At 44.5% G+C, this 21,770-nt stretch overlaps 1 protein-coding gene across 2 annotated transcripts in view; it reads left to right on the forward strand.

Moving 5' to 3' along the window:
• The window catches only part of ASCC1 (activating signal cointegrator 1 complex subunit 1), a 185,569-nt gene that overhangs the window by 39,020 nt on the left and 124,779 nt on the right, over positions 1-21,770 (forward strand). For both annotated transcript variants that reach the window (XR_011364260.1, XM_069980538.1), the window contains exon 5: positions 2,739-2,917. Coding sequence is in view for 1 of the 2 variants with exons in the window: in XM_069980538.1 (XP_069836639.1) it covers positions 2,739-2,917 (179 nt within the window). In the remaining variant the exon portion in view is untranslated. The remainder of the gene's footprint in view (positions 1-2,738; positions 2,918-21,770) is intronic.

Here is a 21,770-nt window from a genome sequence, read left to right on the forward strand (position 1 = left end):
AAAAAAATGACTTAGTAACTAATTCATGTGATACGACTTTCTGTTTTTAGAAGCAAAGAATTTCAAAGTTTGTAAAGAGCACATTTTTCATGACATTTTGATGTTTTTCACAAAAAACACTCAAGACAGTGACCAAATTTTGCCACTACCATAAAGTACCATATATTACGAAAAAACAATATCAGAATCGCTAGCACACGTTAATGCATCACTGAGCTATAAGCGCATAAAGTGAGACAGATCAGATTTTGAAAAATGAGCCTGGTCATTAAGGCCCAAATAGGCTTAGTCTTGAAGGGGTTAATAAATGTACATTTAAGGGTCCTTTTACACAGAAAGATTATCTGCCAAAGATTTGAAGCCAAAGCCAGAAACAGACTATAAACAGATCAGGTCATAAAGAAAGCCTGGGATTTCTCCTCTTTTCAAATCCATTCCTTGCTTTGGCTTCAAATTTTTGGCAGATAATCTGTCAGATAATCTTTCTGTGTAAATGGACCCTAAAATTTAAGTGGTGCCTTGGATTACGAGCATAATTCGTTCCAGGATTGTGCTTGTAATTCAAATTACTCTTAAACCAAAGCAAATTTTTCCATAAGAAATCATTGAAATGCAGAAACATGGTCCCCCACCCCAAAAATAATTATTTTTTGGACTGAATAAAATGTAAAACAAATCAAACAAACATTTAGAAAAAGCTGAATATGTGAATATGTCCTGAATATAAGTCACTGTACAGTATAGCAATTAGCATTTGGAGTATAATGTACAGTAAGTGCATAAACCGGAACAAACAGCAGCAGTTTGTAGATACAGGATGGAACTACAGATCCCCATAATGCAGTAGGGGAGTACAACAGGCTAGAATAGGAAGCAGGGCTGCTGTCAGAGGTCTGTGTGGTCACATGACAGCAATGGGGAAGGGGGTGTGTTCAACATGGACCAATCAGGAAGTGAGAATCACAGAGCTGTGCAGGGGGACAATGACATAAACTTTTCTATACAGCAGTGTGAATGGCAGTTTAAGTGCGGGCACATTATAGCAGCAGTGGGTATAGCTAAGTGTAAGAGTATAGTTTTATGGCTTGGGTCTTTATGGGTGTGGCAATACCAAACATGTATAGTTTTTTTCTTTTTACGTTTTATGTAAGAATTTGCTATGGAGACAAATCAGAAGCCAGACCTCGTTGCTGGACTTCTGATTGGGTATTATTCTACACACCATCGCAACCCATAACATGCCACTGTCGTGATTTGACAGTAGCATGTAATGGATTAAACTACTCTGAGAATTCTCTGCTCTGGGTAGTTTCAGCAGGAGCCCGGTGGCCATACTAACAGCCAATGTCCCGTGATGCTGGAGCGTGAGCGCAACATTCACATATTCCCACCACTCAGTCAAACGACGTATTGGTTGGAATAAGGGTCCATTTACACAGAAAGATTATCTGACAGATTATCTGCCAAAGATTTGAAGTCAAAGCCAGGAATGGATTTGAAAAGAGGAGAAATCTCAGGCTTTCCTTTATGACCTGATCCCTGTTTATAGTCTGTTTCTGGCTTTGGCTTCAAATCTTTGGCAGATAATCTTTCTGTGTAAATGGACCCAATTGCCCATTAGTGCCGGTTATCCCCATCTCTTCCGAAAATGGCTGGCTCATCTTGGGCTGGGCAGAATTTCCAGCTGTCAATCATTCACAGAGGAGATGGGGGTGGCCTGGAGACAAAGCCTGAGAGCGGGGCAGGTGCAGACAGTGTCACAGACCTGCCTCTATAAACTATCAGGTTGAAAAAAGATTTTTTTTTTTACCAACATGCCGTAACACAAGGAAGAGAAAGGTATCTACACAATGCTCATGTAATAGGCAACTGGAAACTGGCAGCATGGATATATTCATATGTATATATATTCATATATATATATTCATATTTGTGTTGTCAGTTTCTCTTTAAGTATCTTACATATTGAGCTCTTTCGCTGTGAAAATCAAAAGCAGCCGAAAGATCTCATGCTTCACTTTAAGAAGATCTCATTGACTGGATTGCCTTGATGAACTTCAAACACTGGAATGATCATAGATACAGTAGGTAATGTTTTGTACTGAAATTGTACTGTGTGTAAACTGAATTAAGTCCGTGCCCTAAAGCTGTTAGATCTTAGTGCACAAGGTTCCTGATAAAAAGCATTGTGTGAGACCATGTCAGCACAAAATATATATGGATTTCTGTATGTTCTGCCCATGTTCTCGTGGCATTCCTCTGGCCAAACTCCTGTTTGAAAGCACTGTCTGTCTATGAAGTGTCTCTAGTGTATCTGCCTGCGTATGCTTGAAATGCCCATGTCCCAATGATCCCAGGGTAATAAAGATTAAAGGAGAAGTCCGGTCCCTGGCTCTCCGGCCGCTTCCTGGTCTGAGCCAGGACCCGGTTCCTGATTCGTGTGGTCCACTCAGCTTGTCAGCGGCTGAGTTGAAACCCTGCTGTGGTCGCTGACAGGCTGTGTTGACCGCATACGTCACAACCCAGATCCTGGCTCAGACCAGGAAATGTCAGGGACCCTGAGACCGGAGCAGCAGTATGTGGCCACCAGCACTGAAGCAGGGGGAGGTAAGAGCACATTATTACTTTTATCCGCCCCAGCACTTAAAAGAATACTTTTACCTGTAGTTCTCCTTTATTCACATGTTATAAAATATACTGTATACTGCTTCTTTTGAGATGAATTTTTTTCCCCCCAGTAATTACAGGACATAATCGTAATGGAGTTATTTCGGCGAGGACTCGCATTGAACTGTTGGCAGAGACTTCTAGGAAGAAGCAACCATTCACCCACTTCTTGTCATTTGCACTAAACCAGCCAGAGATTCAGGATAGGTTCTCGCAGTTCAAAGAAGAGGTCTTGTCAAAGTGCTCCAAGGTAGGAGAGCAGATCTATTGCTTGTAAACTTAAAGTGAATTTTTGGTCTTTTATCATTGCTTTCAGGTCCATAGTTCTGTGCTGCTTCTGACACAGAGCTCCACATTACCTTTAGTGAATTAGTATGAAGTAATAACCTGCTGTCTGTCTGCAGCCTCAGCTAGAAGATGCTGTGTAGCTTACTGCAAATAATACTATTAATGAGATGACTGTATAACAGTAGGCCGTAGCTAAGGTCACTCCTGTGGTAGCTGCATGTAGCCTGCATGTTATCGCTATCAACAGGATAGGTTATAACTATGATCGTCTGGACCCTGTTTCTCCTTGCCTGCATTACTGCACTGAGGACAGATTGACCATGGCACTCGGTTACTCACCGTTTCTTGCAGTGTTTTCTCTAAACATGGTTAGTGTACAGTAGTTGGCTGACAGGGCTCTTAACAGGTAAGAAAAGGGCACTGGTTTGCCCAGTTTCTTCTAACATACCTTTAGTAAGAACAAAAAAAAATATAAAAAAACAGAGGGCTGGGGTTTTGTAATGCAAGTATTTTTTGGAATTTATGTTGTGTTACAGCCTAGCCTATGCATTTTACCTACAATGGTTATTACAGGGAAAATGTATTATTATTTGTGAACATTGAACTAAGCGAGAGCCAATGTTATTAGCAGCTGTCCCCTCTATGGAGATAGAGGGTCCTCTCCATGGAGGGTTTATTAGCTGCTGTGCTTATAGATAGAGGGTCCAAGGTGACCCCTTTCCATAGCATCCATATTTGCTGGGTAGTGTTTGTCTATAGTTGTCTACTGCCTACAGTTTATTAAACTTTTTTTTATCCTACTTTCTGTTTCCTGTGACATGTTGCCCTTGCAGAAACTGTCTGCTCATCCAATCACTGTCTGCTGCAGTGCCTCACCTCAGTCAGTGATTGGCTAAACAGATCCTGTGGGGTCAGTGCACCACAGGATACAAAAAGTAGTGATGAGCAGCAGGGCTTGGGAACATTTAGATCAGCAGTTGCAGGGGATCAGGCAGTATTTTTTTGTATTTTTCGAACTTCCTTAGTTAAGTTGCTTTCTACTTTTTTTCTGGGCTGATATACTACTTTAATATTTACAAGTATAATGGGCAAACTTGCTTCCATTTTGGGATTTTTGCATTTTATGCATTTATGATGAAAACATTTCTACAATGCAGAAGCTTACCAAAGAGGCTACAGCAAGAGAATACCATTAGTCTGTCCCTAGCACTAAGTACCAAGTTATGGCCTGATGATGGCGCTTCTCTCTGATTTCTATGGGACAGTCGCCAGTATTATCCAGATCCTGTGCATAATCTAATATGAAATTGTATTACGTGTTCTTTAGATTTATAGATTTTTTTTTATACAGAAAATATATCCTGTCCGGTCCCTGTGACCTTTTCAGTGAGATTTATAAATGATTGCAAAAGTTAAAATGTTTCCTAGAAGTTCACTTTTGTGATCATTCATCATTTGCATTCAGGTACTTGAGCGTGCAGTGGAAAAGTAGTATTGTGCCTAATTCAGTTCAGCATTTCATCTGCCACATTCAGTACTACCCAGGCAGTAGATAGGGAGCCATCATCGAGCAGCATCTCGGTAATGTCACACTAATGGAATACATGCATTAATACATCTTCTGTTCTCAGTGCTGGAAGAGAATGTGTTGTACTTGATAGGCAAAATAATGCACTAAGAAGAAACGGCTTCAAATGATATTTATGCAGGAAGCCATATGTCCCTGATCCTGCTTTGTGGGGGGAAATGGCAGATGGATACATGGGAGAAAGTGAGCACGACAGAATCAATTTTGTAAAAAGCATAGAGCAGAAAAAAAAATCATCTGCATCAATTTACATCAAGAGCATATGTCCAGATCTTGTTTATCTGCGTCCCAACATGTGGCGAAAGATCAGGATAAAATCTCCTCGCACCCGGGTTATCTTTTCCACTCGGAGGGAAGAGCCAAGTAAATAAATAGTAGATGTGCCTTTGGATACAGCCATATCTGTTCTCTGTGTTCAGCGTGCCAGCCTGCAATGTTTTACACTCTTGGGCTGATTCATCCTAGTACCCACTAGGTATCTCAGCTGGATACATTGACTTTGGAGGAGCCGGAATGGTTTTTATCTCTGCCATAAAAAATTCAGGAGATCTGGTAGACTGTGCTCGCTGCTTGATAATTATAATGCACGACAGCTCAGTGCTACTTGCTATGTATCTTAGAAGTGTTTCTCTAGTGCCCAAACCAATCTCTGCTGTTTTCGTAAAGGTACATAACCTGCTTAAAACTTAATAAGGTTTTGAACGGATCGCTGCACCGCAAAACTTATTGTCTGTGAAGGGTACAGAATTATTTATTATCATCTGGATATTCAGTCATATCTATCCTATTGTTTGTTGCATAAAGAATCATATTTGGTTGGTAGGATTTCGGCTTCTACATTTCTTACCAGGCACAGCCCTGTACACTTGGTAGCGGCTGTACCTGGTATTACAGGTCATCCCATTGAAATGAATAGTATGAGTTCCACTCACTGTAAAAAGCTCTGCCGTGTAGGATGTGAAGATGCTGTAGCTCCATACAAGTGCAGTAGCAGAGGTTTCAGGAGCAGGACCCCCACTGATGGAATACTGAAGGCTTATTCTAGAAAAAAATCCTGAAGCGAGTCCTTTTTAAGGGAATTCACACATAGCATTTTATTTATACCACAAATAAACCTCATTAGTTGCACAATGAAAAAGAGTTTTTTTTTCTATCAGTTTTACTTGCTACAGATTGGGCGATGGGAATATGTATGACATTACAGGAAAGAAATATGAGTTATATTATAAAATTAAGGTTAATTTTTGTCACGGTTGTTTGTTTCCAGTGACTATGTGACCATGCAGTAGTGTGAAAGTGTCAGCATTCATACCTGCAGTGTATACGCAGAAGGGGAAATACATATACGTACAGTATACTTTTTAACATTAGCATTGCGTTTTGGCTTAGTGAACTCTATAAAACTTCTATGTAAGGGTTATAATCCCCAAAAAGTGGCGGCGATGTGTGTTGATTATAACTGAATAGCTCTCCCAGGTTGATATTTCTGCATGAGGAAAGGTCCCTTTATCACCCCCCCAGCATGGCTGGTGGCTGCTTTGTTCTCTCCCCAGTGATCAGAATGGCAGTCATGGCAAGCACCAAAATAATTTTTTTTGACGTTGCAAAAAGCAGTGGAGAACAGCATCAGGACAGTGTTCTCTGTCAAGTCCTGGGGCCTGTATGGGAGGCATAAGGTATCTATCTACCAGAATGCTACCTCTTTTTTTTTTCCAGTTAAAGGGAAACTTCAGCTAAATTATTTTTTTCTTCCGATCAACTGGTGTCAGAAAGTTATATAGATTTGTAATTTACTTCTATTTAAAAATCTCTAGCTTTCCAGTACTTATCAGTGGCTGTATTTACTGCAGGGAGTGGTTTATTCTTTCCAGTCTGACACAATACTCTCTGCTGCCACCTCTGTCCATTTCAGGAACTGTCCAGAGCAGTAACAAATCCCCAACCGCTCCTACTCTGGACAGTTCCTGTCACAGGTAGAGGGGTCAGCAGAGAGCAAAGAATACACAGTGTCCTGCAGGGCATACAGAAGCTGGTAAGTACTGGAAGACTTTTTAAATAGAAGTAAATTACAAAGCTGTATAATTTTCTGGTACCAGAGGATTTTAAAGACCTTTTTTTGGTATTTATTTATATTGCATGAAACCCATTTGTAGGCTAACATCCCAAGCACTGTTTTAGGCTGCGGAAGCTGTTTTTTTTTTTTTTAAATAACGTGGACCTACTGTCATTCTGTGTTAATTATGTTACCTGTTTCACCACGAGTGTGAATATTTAGCATTGCTTTCTTTTTAGCATGACATGTCATTTAGACCTGCCAGTGCAACCATATGGCATACTTCCTTTAAAGGAAAACATGCAAATTTGCTGAGGTGTATATTTCTATATTCAGAATATACTGAACAGCTATTCCTAATAATGTAATGCCTTGGAAACACAATATAAAAAAAGCAAGGTTGTAAGGCTGCTTTTTAAATTTCTTTTTAAAATAAAGAATACGTGCCACCCTCACACAGTGTGGGCAGCATTTATGGAAGATTCCTGGGCATATATTAAAACTACAACCTAGTTTTAAGGACTAGTAACCATTGTTAGAAGCATCACATGGCTGAGGTATCTTGCCAACAGAAAGTGAAGCAACTTCCCATACTATACTTTGTCCTACACAAACAGTGTTTCTTAAAGTGAAATATTCTATTCTAGTTTCAATATAGATTTAAAGGAGAAATGCAGGTACAGAGTTTTCTTTTAAAAACAGTTGGGAGGAGGTGGCTGATTATAACATATGGATTTCCTGTAGCTGTGGAACCTTTTGCCCACTAAAACCCTCCATGTAGCAGCAGAAACTCTGGGGTCTTCTGCCAAGTGATTTGTTGTATTTAAGGAGTATAAGGGGCAGCAACGTTTTCTAGACATCCTTCTATACTCCCGAAAACAAAGCTCTGTCTGAAAGTCTTTGAACTTTCTGCATTTTAGTTTACCTGTAACCTGATTAGTCCCTCTAACTACAAATATGAACATTCTTTTTTGGGAGTCCAAGTAAGTGGAAAAATAAAAAAATGAAAATCATTCCTTCAAGTATAGGGAGCCACATCTTGGTGGACTGACACAAGCCTATTCAAGCTACATAATATTCTCCAACTCCACCCTCCATTGTCCATCTGAAAGTCGAGGCCAGCTTGTAGCTGACATCAGTTAGTTGTAGCTGTTAAAGATAGGGAAGCCCATGAGCAGCAGTTCAGGAGGGGAGTTCCTGAGTAGCAGTCTGTGTGTGGAAGAAGCCATGAATTTTAGTCTGTATGAGATGGGCACAGAAAGCAGCAGCCTATATGAAATAGGGTAGGACATGAGCGGCAGTCTATAAGGGTACAAACCCACTTGACGTATTTGCTGCGTGAATCAGTCTTAAAAATAAGCAGGCAAAACGCAGGTTGGCTTTATACAATTGTTCTGAGTTAAAATACGCAATTGCGTATTTTTGAAGCGTGAAGCTACATGCGTTTTTCGCACAGGTTGTTAACAACTGATGCTTTGCTAACAACAAGCTTCACGCTTCAAAAATACACAATTGCGTATTTTAACGCAGAACAATCGTATAAAGCCAACCTGCGTTTTGCCTGCTTATTTTTAAGACTGATTCACGCTGCAAATACGTCAAGTGGGTTTGTACCCTAAAAGTGAGTGGGCCATGAGCACTAGTTTATGTGAGAAGAGTAGTTTGAGAGAGGGGGCCTGGAACAGATATGATTCTGTGATTTTAATCCATGTCTTCAAGCATTGTTCCATCTTAAGTTTAGTATTTGGGGGAATTGGCAGCACAGTAGGCACAGTAATAGGGGCATATGTGGCAGAAACCAACACGGTATGGGTGCGTCCAAAGATGTCTGGGCCTGATATTCACATGGTTGTGGGATCAGTAACTGTGATCATTGGATATTTTCTATGGAAAGTTTTGGGAATAACTGATTCCTGATTTGAGATAACTAATGAAATGACTTGAAAGTAAACAGACACCAATGTGTTCCTAGTGCATTCATGAAGGATTCCCCAGGTAAAGGCCCTATTACTTGAAGCAATTATTCGCCGTATTCAGCCGATAATTGCCATGTGTAATAGAAGACAACAATCAGCCTACATGCTGATCGTTGTCTTTTAACAGGCTGAAACACAAACAATTAGCCTGGAAACGATAGCAATGTGCATTAGCACCGGCAGCGAGCAGGGGAAGCAAGGAGCAAGCGAGCGCTGACCTGACAGGTCGTCGCTAGCTTGCTCCTCTTAATCTCCATGTGTAATAGGGGCTTTATACTTGCTCACTTGGTTGACAGGATCTTTTTGTGAGATATAGGGATCTGGCCTTTGTTTATCCAAGAACCTTACCTTATTGTTAGGTTCTGACTTTGTTTAATGGGATAGCCACTGTATGATTTGTGGAACTCAGATGGTAGTAGTCTCCTGTGCTGAGAGGTCATTGGCATCTGTAGAGAAAATTGTTGAGCTATATGGTCCATTCTGCACATCATCCTAAAACATTGTACGCTATATGAGTCTGCGTCTTAAAACATACTTTTGGGTACAAATTCTTAGATGCTGCTGTCCTGCCTTAATCTTTTTTTTTTTAAATTCTAAATTTTATTCATTTTCAAAAGTTTTACAAAAAGATACATGTATGCCATTAGCTGTACAAATTCAAGGAAGAACAAAGCACCTTTGGGTGCACAAACTACAAATATAACATGGACAAAGAGCCAACATGGCCCAACATTACCAACTGGGGATTTAGCAAGTATCTCCCACAACGGGGAGGCCATCTGTGAAAATGAGGGGTGTCACATCCTGTTGAAAGGGAAAAGAGCTGGCGCTCAGAAGTAGAGAGGAATGAGAAACAGTAACAACTGGAGAGAGGGGGGGGGGTATGGGCAAGGGAGGGGAGCTACAACACCGAGGGGCACACGAAGGGAGAGGGGAGTGACGACCAGCATACACACCAACAGAAGACGACATCTCTCAGGGAGGGGGACAGACACACACGCACACACGCCCACACACACACCAGGGGAGGGACCGGGACACCGACACTAGGGGACAGGTAGAGGGAGGAGGGGGAGTCGGGTAACAAAGACCCAAACACTAGGATGGGCAGAGACCACTAATGCAGCCTGCCCAGAGCCTGTGAGGGATAGGCCACACGGGGGAGTGTGGAATAGCAGACCAAGGGTCTCGGCTTGAACACACAGGGACCAGTAAATTCAGCTATCCGGGCACATTATGCACGGAGGAACAGGGGACAGGACCTACGGGGTCATATTCCCTCAGGTAATAAACCAAGGAAAGTTGGGTAGGGTGTAGGGCACCAGGGGGGGGGAGGGGACCCCCTAAAGAAGGGGGGGGTAAGAGACAGGAGGGAGGGAGGGAGAAGTAATGCCAGCGGGGGAGGACCCCAAGAAAGAGGTAGAGACTCCCAACAAGGGGTAAAAAAGGGGGAAGAGTGCCAGGATAGAACAGGGAGGACAAAGGGGGGTAGAGAGAGGAGGACCCATCACAAAGGCCCAACCGGTACCACATAAGCAAACCATAGTTAAGTAGGAAGAACCACAAAGAAAAACCCAATTTAAACAGTACCACGCAATGGCGTACAGAGACACAGGTTGCAATAGAACATGAGAAAAAACACAAAAAACAAAACAAACATAGGCAAGATCTCAGGAATACCAACACGGTTGCATGGAGCAGAATGTTAGAGCCACTGTACGGACTGGAATATGGCGTGATAGTGACGTCCGACAGCCCGTCCGGAGTTTTGCCTAGTGTCTGCACAGGTGCGTGGATGGGAGGGAGGTGAGGAGGGTAGAGGAGAAAAGAGATGGAAGGGGGAGGGGGAGGGGGGGAAGGGAGGGGTAGGGGGGGGAAGGGGGGGGGAGGGGAAGGGAGGGGTAGGGGGGGGGAAAGGGGGTGGGAGGGGGTGGGGAGGGGGGAGGGGAAGGGAGGGGTAGGGGGGGGAAGGGGGTGGGAGGGGGGAGGGGAAGGGAGGGGCAGGGGTGGGGAAGGGGGTGGGAGGGGGTGGGGAGGGGGTAGGGGCGAAGGGGGGAGGGGGAAGGGGAAAAAAAAAGAAAAAGGAGAAAAAAGGGGGGGGGAGGGAAGGCGGGTAGGGAAGAAGGGGACAGTAATGCAGACCACCTGTAGGCAAAGAGGACCCCCAGAGTCAAAAGGGGTAGCTGCCCCCAGGGACGTACCAGTAACTCAAGTTACAGCGAGCGCTAGGAAGCACTAGCAAAATCCTGAAGAGTCACACACATGTATAGAGAACATAGTGAAGGAACCACAGTGCAGCCGCAGGTACAATGTAGGAGCATCACCTGGTAGGTATGTCAAAGTATTGCCCAGTACCTGCGTATTACCACGTAGGGGGGAAGCCTTGAGGGAAAGGGAAGGGGTAGTGACTCGCAGATGAGGGGGGGGGATGGGGTAGGAAAGCGAAGGGGGGGGGGAGGCAAGTCCTTCAGTAGTGAGGGGAGACAGGGGGAGGGGAGGAGGGGAGGAGGTGAGGGAAGGCGAGGGAAGGCCAGGGAGGGAGGGAAGGCGAGGGAAGGCCAGGGAGGGAAGGCCAGGGAGGGAGGGAGGGAAGGCCAGGGAGGGAGGGAGGGGGGAGGGTAGGGTAGGAGAGCCAGGGTGGGGGACCAACATGAGAGGAGGTGAGCAAATAGGCGAGGTGTGGAGGCACTCATATCTCACGGGGCAACAGGCCCTATAGCAGTCCCAAAGTAAGGGTTACCAAGACATAGCAACACAATAAGCACTATGCGATCCGATCTGGCCCCCATAGGAGGCGGCTCACGTGTCCCGGAGTCCCGATGAGAAGGAAGTCACGGACCTCCCGCTGTCGAGCCTGATTTGCCGAGTATGCGGGAACAGGACTCTCAGCGGCGCCCTGCACAGTCCTCCGACGGTCTTCCCCTAACCATCGGCAGGCGTTGTGGAAGAGGTGACGGACGGGGGTCCTCACGACGAGGGGAGCGGGATCGTCGATGTTCGGTAGAGGGCGACCGGCGGTCGGGCGATGATCTGGCCGCGGGCAGGGGGAGAATGGGAGCAGTCCAGTCCGGTATCGGCAGGGCAGGGATGTCCAGGAGCTTGAAGACTTCCGGTAGGTCTCCCGGGGTGCGTACAATGCAAGAGGTGCCTCCACGCCGCACGATAAGGTGGAAGGGGTATCCCCAACGGTACGAGGCCCCTTCATCTCGAATCATTTCCAAGAGAGGGCGCAGGAGGCGCCTCATTGCCAGGGTATGGCGGGATAGGTCTGGCAGCAGAGTGACCTCAGCGCCGTGGTAGTCCAGGGGGCCCAGCTCCCATGCGCGCTGCAACAGTGCCTCCTTTTGCCGAAAGTAATGAACCCGGCACAGGACGTCCCGGGGACGGTTGCGGTCTTGAGTACGGGGTCCGGCCACCCGGTGCGTTCTGTCCATTTCCACGTGGGTGTCTTCTGGGTCCCCCAAGTACTGGTTAAAGATACAGCGTACAGTGTCCACCAATCGGTCTGGCCCTATATCCTCAGGAAGGCCGCGTATCTTAACATTGTTACGGCGGCCCCGGTTTTCCAAGTCATCCACGTGTGTAATAAGATCACGCAGGACCGCCTCATGGGCATCCACCCGGGGGGCCACAGCAGTTACCGCTCTGTCCAGTTCGGATTGCCGGGATTCCAGGGAGGAGATGGAGGTAGTGATGGCGGCAACCGCGGACTTCAGCTCCGCCATGTCTTTTCCATGGCGCTCCTCCATGTGGGAGAGCTGCCCCGTCAGCTCCGTGCGTGTGGGAAGGGCCTGTAGCAGGGCCTTTACCTCTGAGAGTAGAGACTCCGGGGCCGCGGCCGTTAGCGGGTCCCCCACCGGGGTATCGGAGTCTGTCCGGGAGGGTGAGCCGGAGGTCCCGCCATCCCTCAGGATCGGTGGATGGGACTGACTGAGCTCAGGGAAGGGCGAGTTCGGCCTCTGAGTCGCTTTCTTGGTGGTAGCTGCGGCGGCCATCTTGGAGCTGCTCGCGCCTGCCGGGGAAGAAGGAGACAGCGCGTGGACAAAACGGGCGATAGACGCCCGGTGGGTCGCCAGCGGAGTAGCGGGGGTCCTCTTGGTTCTAGTGGGCATTCCTGTGCCAAGCTGCGAGTGGTCAGTGTCCCGGTACTGGTGAGTAGCGCCCGGAGCTGAGAGGAAGCACGTCTTCACTCGGCCATGCTGAAACCACGCCCCCCGTCCTGCCTTAATCTTATTTAGTATTTTTCCGGTGTTGCTGTCAAAGTCTCGGGGCCACATCTCCGAGGTTATTGTCATGTAGAAATCATTGTGACAAAATTATCAATAAGGTATATTTCACCTTTCAAGTATCATGCCATTTTCTTATGGTGCATTCCCTATAAGGTTGTATTCCGCCTTCCTCCCTTCTATTTTTTAACCCTTTGTTGTTCTTAAAGATTTCAGATTAGTTATTTTCGGTCCTTATTTAAATTATCATTTGTTATATATCTTTTCTGCCGCTGAGTCCATGAACACAGGGTTGTCAGTGATCTCATAGAGAATTTTAATAACCATAATTGTAGTTTCAGTTTTTTTAAATTAGATATTTCAATTCAATTTCGATTCGATTTTTAACAAATAGGCTGCACATGTGGCTGTTCTGCCTATGGAGCATCACCCAGGCTACATGATACAGTTTTTGTGTGGAATCCATGTCAAGACGTGACCTATGTCGTCTTCTTATTTCCCAATGTGGATTTACAGATCTGCGTTGGAATCTGCACTTAATAAACCAGTCTTCAGTTTTTACACAGATGTATTTGACATGTATTTCAGCGCAGAATCCATGTCAGAAACCACTCCGAATGTAAAGCGTGTGACCATATCCTAATGTTATTGTGGTTCCCTCGTGTATTAAGGATGAGCCTTAAAAACCAGGAGGCCTGAAACAAGAAGACAGTCTTTATCCCTCCAGTTTCTCAGCAGAAACACAGCAGTTTAACTGAGCCTTTTCTGCTTGTACACAACCAATTCCGATTCCGAAAAGGCAATGCTGTACACAAACCATGTCCTCTCCAAATCTAATCATTGTTCTGTGTCCAATTCCATTACGGCTTTCATGAAAAGATTATGTTCCATCCTCATCTTGACACAATAAAAGGCAATGTATTATTTAGGCCCCTGGACTCTGACCAGCCATTACAGACCTTTAATTCCTGCATTACAATACCTAGCAATAAAACCCATGTGCTGAGAGGCTCTCACTTTGTTTGTTCTGTACAGTAGTCCCTTGGCAGCTGTTGTAGGTTTAATATTCTGAAGTCTAATCATTCTCAGTGCTAGGCATAGCTGTCTGGGACCACGCTGGAAGGTTAGTATAAGCTTCCCAGTGTAAAACAGAGGTAATCAGTGATCAGCATCTCCCTACTGAGAGGTTAGAGAGCAAGCCGACTGCAGCAATACATTGTTTGCCGTTAACCATAGAGCCACAGAATGAAAAGCTTAACCATCATATCAACATCAGTCCAGAATCATTTATTTGTAAGGCAACACATAACACTTATCGGTGTTTCACAGTGTTACATATAACACAATGACATAGAAAGGGCATTGCTTCCCCAGAGACCCTCTTGTCAGATTTTAGCTCCCTGGGGTCACTGCTATCACAGAGGTTTACTAAAGAACAAATTTGATTTTCTTACAGCGATAAACATCTGAGAGCGTAAGATGACCCTTCCCTCATCCTTGTCAGTAGAAATTAGTTTTGAGCAAACCATTGAATTGTTTTATTTTTTTTTGTTAAGTAGTTTTTTTTAATCATTTTTTTCAATATACACAGTTGTATAAAACCGGGAAAAAAAAACCTGTGTGGTTAATTGACATGTATAAAGAACAAAAGAAAAATAGAGTATGTGTCGGCTCATACTCTAGGAGGGTGCACAGATTCTGGGCAGCCAACCAATGTTCCAAACTGCGGCCCTCCAACTGTTGCAAAACCACAATTCCCATCATGCCTGGACAGCTAAAGCTTTGGATTTGGCTGTACAAGCATGATGGGAAATGTAGTATTGCAACAGCTGAAGGGCCGCAGTTTAGAGATCCATGTTCAAGACTGAGATATGAAAAAAGATGAGAATCCAGCATTTCCAAAATTTCTTTAAAAATCAGTGAACTTTATTCCATATCAAAAAAGTTAAAAGGCCCATTGCATTTCACACATAGGTGCTTAAAGGGGTTGTACACCAAAAAGATTTTTCTTTCAAATCAACTGCTGCCATAAAGTGCCAGAGATTTGTAATTTACTTCTATTAAAAAATCTTAACCCTTCCAGTACTTATCAGCTGCTCTATGCCCAGCAGGAAGTTGTATTATTTCCAGTCTGGAAAGCAGGAGAGGTTTTCTATGAGGATTTGCTGCTGCTCTGGGCAGTTCCTGACATGGACAGAGGAGGCAACAGAGAGCATTGTGTCAGACAGGAAAGAAATACACCACTTCCTGCAGGACACGCAGCAGCTCATAAGTACTGGAAGACTTAAGATTTTTTAATAGAAGTGAATTACAAATCTCTGGCACTTTATGGCACCAGTTGATTTGAATGAAAAGAAAATTTGGTGAACAACCCCCATTAACCTTTGGCCTATGAAATGTATATGAATTAAATCAGAATTAGGGAATTTGCCATCACAGACTGCTTTTATCCTTATGTTCAACCCTGTATGGAAGTCTCACTGCCCTCACAGTAAAAGCCTGGGTATGGATTTTTCACCCTGGATTGGGCTGATTCAAGCTAGCTTCTAACTTTAATCATCTCCTTAAAGAAAAGGGAGGAAGGATGAATTTCTTCCACCAGCAAGAGCTGCTCTTTGGTGCTTCTCACCATGGGTGCTGCTGTGGTCTTCTTCTCCACGGGTCCCGCACGCTCTAACCTCAGAGTGGCCTGTCAGCTGACAGGCCGCTCAGCCAATCACAGGCTGGGACCACCATGGCCTGTGATTGGCCGGGCGGCCTGTCAGCTGACAGGCCACTCTGAAGTTAGAGCGCGCAGGACCCGGGGAGAAGAAGACCACAGCAGAAGCCCTGGAACGTGGATAGGTAATGTATATCGCCAGTCGCGCACCGCTATTACACGTAGCAGTGCCCGACGAAAATAGGCCCAAACCTATATCAACGATCAGCTGATGATCGTTGTCATCGGCTGATCGTATTTATTACATTCGGCCCGATTCGGCCGATTATCGTTCTGTGTAATAGTACCCTAAGTGTTACACTCCGCATTGGAAGTCCTAAAAGGGCCTATGAAGATTATTATTAAAGGACAACTACGGCCAAAACATATTTTTTAATATGTTATTACATAAGGAAAGCTGGACAAATTTGTAATGTACATTAATTATGGGAAATGCACATATAGTGCTATTTCTCTTAATTAAGTAAATTAGGCAGGCTTCAGATTCTCTAAAAAAAAATGTGATGTAATGAATCAGGTGTAATTCATATGGATTGTCCAGCAGGGGGCACACTATATGTAGAAGTCTATGTAGTGTATTGTATATGGAAATGTATGTAATGTAGTGTTAGTGATTTGTTGCAGTACACTATCACAGGGACACTTGCATCTCCCTCTCTCCCTCCCTGTGCTGCCGATGACCAGGCTCACAACGGGAGAGAGGGAGATGGATGGCACTGAGCAGGGTGCTCAGGAGCGCTCATAGTATGAGCAGATGATGCTGGAGTAGTACAGCATGCATCTGTCCCACACATGGAGGGGGGAGGTAGTTAGATGCACAGGCACCTCTCTCCCTCCCTGCTTGGTGCCATCCATCTCCCTCTTTCCCGTTGTGAGCCTGGTCATTGGCAACACAGGGAGGGAGAGAGGGAGATGCAAGTGTCCCTGTGATAGTGTACTGTAACAAATCACTAACACTACATTACATACAGTTCCATATACAATACACTACATAGACTTCTACATCAAATATCTATATTGTGTATATGACAGGGGGAGTATATACGGAAAGTCCTAGCAGTTGCTGTAGCATCTTTCTGTTTTTGAATATCAGTGACACATGTCAAAAGTGTTTAGGCCCTGACTAACTGTGAGAACGAGCTAAGTGAGGTCGGCGCTCAGCACAGTTCTCTCCTGTCTCTGGGTCACGTGATAACACAGCCTCATAATGTAAGTCTGAAGTGCGGTCCACTCCCAGCTCGTTCTATTGAGCAGTCAGGGTCTGTTTTTTTGATGACAGGTACACTTTAAAGCAGGGGTGGGGAACCTTTTCCATGTCGAGGGCCGGTCGGGCTTTAATAAAATCATTCGAGGGCCGCACTCAATGTTATACCGTGCGCGGCAGTTAGTAGCGGGGGTTTGCAGCACCCGAACAAGGCAAAGTATTGTTCCCCTAATGCCCCTGCTATTGTAGTTAACCCTCTGTGATGCCCCTTGTACCTGATTTGAATCCTTAGTGATGCCCCTGGTAGCCTAGTTAACCCCCCAGCCATGTCCCTGGTAGCCTAGTTAACCCCTCAGTCATGTCCCTGGTGGCCTAGTTAACCCCTCAGTCATGTCCCTGGTAGCCTAGTTAACCCCCCAGTCATGTCCCTGGTAGCCTAGTTAACCCCTCAGTCATGTCCCTGGTGGCCTAGTTAACCCCTCAGTCATGTCCCTGGTAGCCTAGTTAACTCCTCAGTCATGTCCCTGGTGGCCTAGTTAACCCCTCAGTCATGTCCCTGGTAGCCTAGTTAACTCCTCAGTCATGTCCCTGGTGGCCTAGTTAACCCCTCAGTCATGTCCCTGGTAGCCTAGTTAACTCCTCAGTCATGTCCCTGGTGGCCTAGTTAACCCCCCCAGTCATGTCCCTGGTGGCCTAGTTAACTCCTCAGTCATGTCCCTGGTAGCCTAGTTAACTCCTCAGTCATGTCCCTGGTGGCCTAGTTAACCCCCCCAGTCATGTCCCTGGTGGCCTAGTTAACTCCTCAGTCATGTCCCTGGTGGCCTAGTTAACTCCTCAGTCATGTCCCTGGTGGCCTAGTTAACCCCCCCAGTCATGTCCCTGGTGGCCTAGTTAACCCCCCCAGTCATGTCCCTGGTAGCCTAGTTAACCCCCATCAGTCATGTCCCTGGTGGCCTAGTTAACCCCCCAGTCATGTCCCTGGTAGCCTAGTTAACCCCCCAGTCATGTCCCTTGTGGCCTAGTTAACCCCCCAGTCATGTCCCTGGTGGTCTAGTTAACCCCCCAGTCATGTCCCTGGTGGCCTAGTTAACCCCCCAGTCATGTCCCTTGTGGCCTAGTTAACCCCCCAGTCATGTCCCTGGTAGCCTAGTTAACACCCCCCAGTCATGTCCCTGGTAGCCTAGTTAACACCAGGGTTGCAACACCCCACCCAAACTGGACACAAGAGCTGTGTTGTCTCTGCAGAAAGTGGCCATGTATTTCTAATGCTGGATAACCCCTTTAAGATTTGTTCTCATGAATAGGCAGTGCACAGTCAAGCAAACTGCAGCCAAATATAATGCTGGTGGTCCGAATAACATGTCTGAGCGTGCAGCTTGTTTTCCAATAGAAGTAGAACAGACTCTTTAGAGCATGGCGTTAACACCTAGTGGAATCTTTACCACAATGAATTGCTGTGGTTCTGAAGGCCATAGGACAGGGGTGTCAAACTCAAATACACAGTGAGCCAAAATTAAAACACTGGACAAAGTCGCGGGCCAACCCTGATAATTATTGAGGAGTGAATGACGTGGTCCTGGCACTGTCAGAGAAACATGCGGTGTTCCTGGCACTCTCAGTGGTGTGCATCTCCCAAGGCTGTGCACGATAAATGACATAATATATTGCTAGGCCATGATTAAACCCCAACCCATGTAATAGCCAACCCTCCAATATTGCCCCATGTAGTAGCCAACCCAACCAAAATTGCCCCACATATTAGCCAGCCCTCCCCAATAGTGCCCAAATATAGTAGACAGTCCCCCCAAAAGTGTCTCAAATAGTAGCCAGCCCTCCCCCATAGTCTCTTTTATAGTAGCCAGCCCTCCTCAATAGTCTCATATAGTAGCCAGCCCTCCCCAATAGTCTCATATAGTAGCCAGCCCTCCCCCATAGTCTCATATAGTAGCCAGCCCTCCCCCATAGTCTCTTTTATAGTAGCCAGCCCTCCTCAATAGTCTCATTCAGTAGCCAGCCCTCCCCAATAGTCTCAAATAGTAGCCAGCCCTCCCCCATAGTCTACTATATAGTAGCCATGGCGGGCCAGATGTAATTCATACTCTGAATTGCCTGGTGGGCCAAAAATAATGGCACCACGGGCCAGAGTTTGACATGACTGCCATAGGAGGTCTGTATGATAGTAGAATGAGGCCTCTAGTAAAATGGGCACACAATAAAGTATTAATAACATGTATAAAACAGAGCAGACAAGTCAGGTTCTTCATTGCCAAACATCTTGATGCACAAAACAATTTATGTGAATTGTTATCACCAATAATTGGCAAAACTATGTAAAGTGCTGCGGAATGTGTGTGCGCTATACAAATAAAAGCATTATTATTATTCTTAAGAGTTAGGACTAGGGGAACTGGAAACACAAACCCAGAGGTTAGAGCCAAGAGTCCCACTTCAGGTACCAGGCAGACAAAGGAGGCAATAAGGCAAGAGCATGTTTAGGAATAATGCCAAGGTCACAACCATGAGTTAGAATTACAAGAACGAGTCAGACAAATCAGAAAAGGAGGCAGGACCGTGGTCAGAAATAAGGCTGAGGCCACAATCAGGAACATGCAATAGTTGGGAACCAATACTCAGACACAGAATAGTAATTCAGGTAGAAATACAAAGTTACCTAGCCGTCAAATTAGCTGTTAGCAGGGTGTGGTAGAACAGTAGAGACAGAAGAATATTCAGCGTGGTATGTTACAATGTGTACATGGAAACTGTCACAACAGAAGCCACCATTCATCGCTATCTAATAGTCTCCTGAAAATGTTTCTCTACTGGAGTCTGTCCCAAGCTCCAAACAGCACCACACAATAATTTTTTTTCTACCAAATTTTTACAGTAGGCTTTATTTTGGCCTGGGCTCATACACAACCCACTTCATAGATGATGAACTAAACTTTTTATAAACTGATTCCTAGATCTAGGTGAAATTTATCATCTGTATCATCTGAGTATATCATCTCATCTCATAATCTCATTTAATACAATTATTGGAGCACAGATTAGCATTAGTGGTTTATTGTTGTTTTATTTTGGTTATTACTGGTTTTTGACTGATCATCTGGTAGTTTCCAAAAGTTTTTGAGAATTACAATTTTTGGAACACAGACTAGCATTAGTGGTTTATTATACTATTAATTCAGTTATTCTTCATTCTTTACTGACCATCTGGCAGTTTCTAAAAGTTTTCAAACAATTATTTGTTTGATAGTTTGAAATTATAATTTAGATTTTTTTTTATTCTGTTGAAGTCTTCTGTTCTGTAACATCCTCCTTTTACTTTCCTAGCATCCATGAGAGCATTTTAGGAACTTAAGAACTTTGAAAGGAACTATAGATCTTTACTTCATAGCATTGTATCATAGGGAGATGAATGAGATGGTAATTTCAAAAGAAAAGAACCCTTTTCTTTTGGTACTAAACTGACTAGAAAAAATAAAATACAGTGAATGTTTTTGTTGGAATTTAGGTTTTTCTTTATGAATTCTTGGCTGGTTGCTCAGTCTTTCCTTGTTAGTAAATAGGATGGAAATATAGATGATTAGTAAAAAATGGATTTTCTATTCATAGCTTTTTGGAAACAGACTATAATATAGCAGTCATTTTATTTTTCTGATTGCAGTTGTCATCCTAGATTTCCAGACTATCCAATGGCACATTCTTTTTGTTATTGCTTCATAACAATCTGTTCATGGATATGGGAAATCTTGATGGCAACCCTTATGAGAACTGTAATAGTGGCCAATAACCAGTAAGGAAAAGATTTGAAATTTATTTTCTTTCTTTAGACACCATGACTCTATAAAAAATACTCTGGGGGAAGTTATTAAAGGAGAAGTCCGGCGAAAATTTTTATTAAAGTATTGTATTGCCCCCAAAAGGTATACAAATCACCAATAGACACTTATTATGTGGAATGCTTATAAAGTGCTTTTATCCCTGAACTTACTACTGCATGAAGGCTTCACTTCCTGGATAAAATGGTGATGTCACGACCCCACTCCCAGAGCTGTGCGGGCTGTGGCTGCTGGAGAGGATGATGGCGGGGGGATGCTCAGCATCCCTCCAGTGCCCTGTGTCCCTCAGTGTCCCTCACCATTTTATCCAGGAAGTGAACCCTTGATGCAGTAGTAAGCAGGGAAAAAAGCACTTTATGTGCATTTCCGATAATAAGTGTGTATTGGTCATTTGGGAGCAATACAATACTTTAATAAAAATTGTCGCCGGACTTCTCCTTTAAAGAGGAATACCCTTCTGAGACACTTATGGCATATCCATGGGATATGTGTCTCCTAGATGCAGGCCCTATCCCTTGGATCTGCACCTGTCTTGAGATGGAGATTCTTCTGTCTGCCACCAACCTGGTAACTGCTACTGGAGGTGGTTGGGAAGCCAAAAATGTCAGAATCCAGTGAGATTCTGCAAATAACATAGCCCATAGCCCAAATAGCATAGCCCAAGTCCAGGGGCTACACAAACCCCATAGCCAACTGGGCTATGCTGTTTGTGCAAGTCCTATTAAAGCCAATAGGAGTTCTGTAACTCGCCATACTCTGTTGTTTTTGGCTTCACAACTAGCTCTGACAACCACAAACAGGCCAAAGGGGGCAGATGAGGTATGTAGGGGGACCCTGTGAATATGTCATAAGTGGCTCAACCTTTTACATGCTTTAGGGAGATTGCAGTAGTGTATGATGCACCAATTTTATTAAGAGGGGTTGGCTTTTTAAAGAAGCATTACTGGATTTAAAAAAAAAAAAAAACTCTTATGCAGCAAGTCAGACCTTATATACAATTCAATAAGTATTACCTAATTTAGTTGTTCCTTTCTATCTATAACGTTACATGTGCTTCTGTGCTTTGAATTGGGTCACCATCTCAGCCAGCTGAACTTCTTAGATGAAGAAGGTGTATGGACTGCTCCACAGAGTTACTGATGATTAGAGATGAGTGAACTTCGGCCACGTTCGGGTTCATTCGAAGTTGTATGCAGCCCTAGGA

Source organism: Dendropsophus ebraccatus, chromosome 8 (assembly GCF_027789765.1).
Source record: "Dendropsophus ebraccatus isolate aDenEbr1 chromosome 8, aDenEbr1.pat, whole genome shotgun sequence".
Taxonomy (NCBI): domain Eukaryota; kingdom Metazoa; phylum Chordata; class Amphibia; order Anura; family Hylidae; genus Dendropsophus; species Dendropsophus ebraccatus.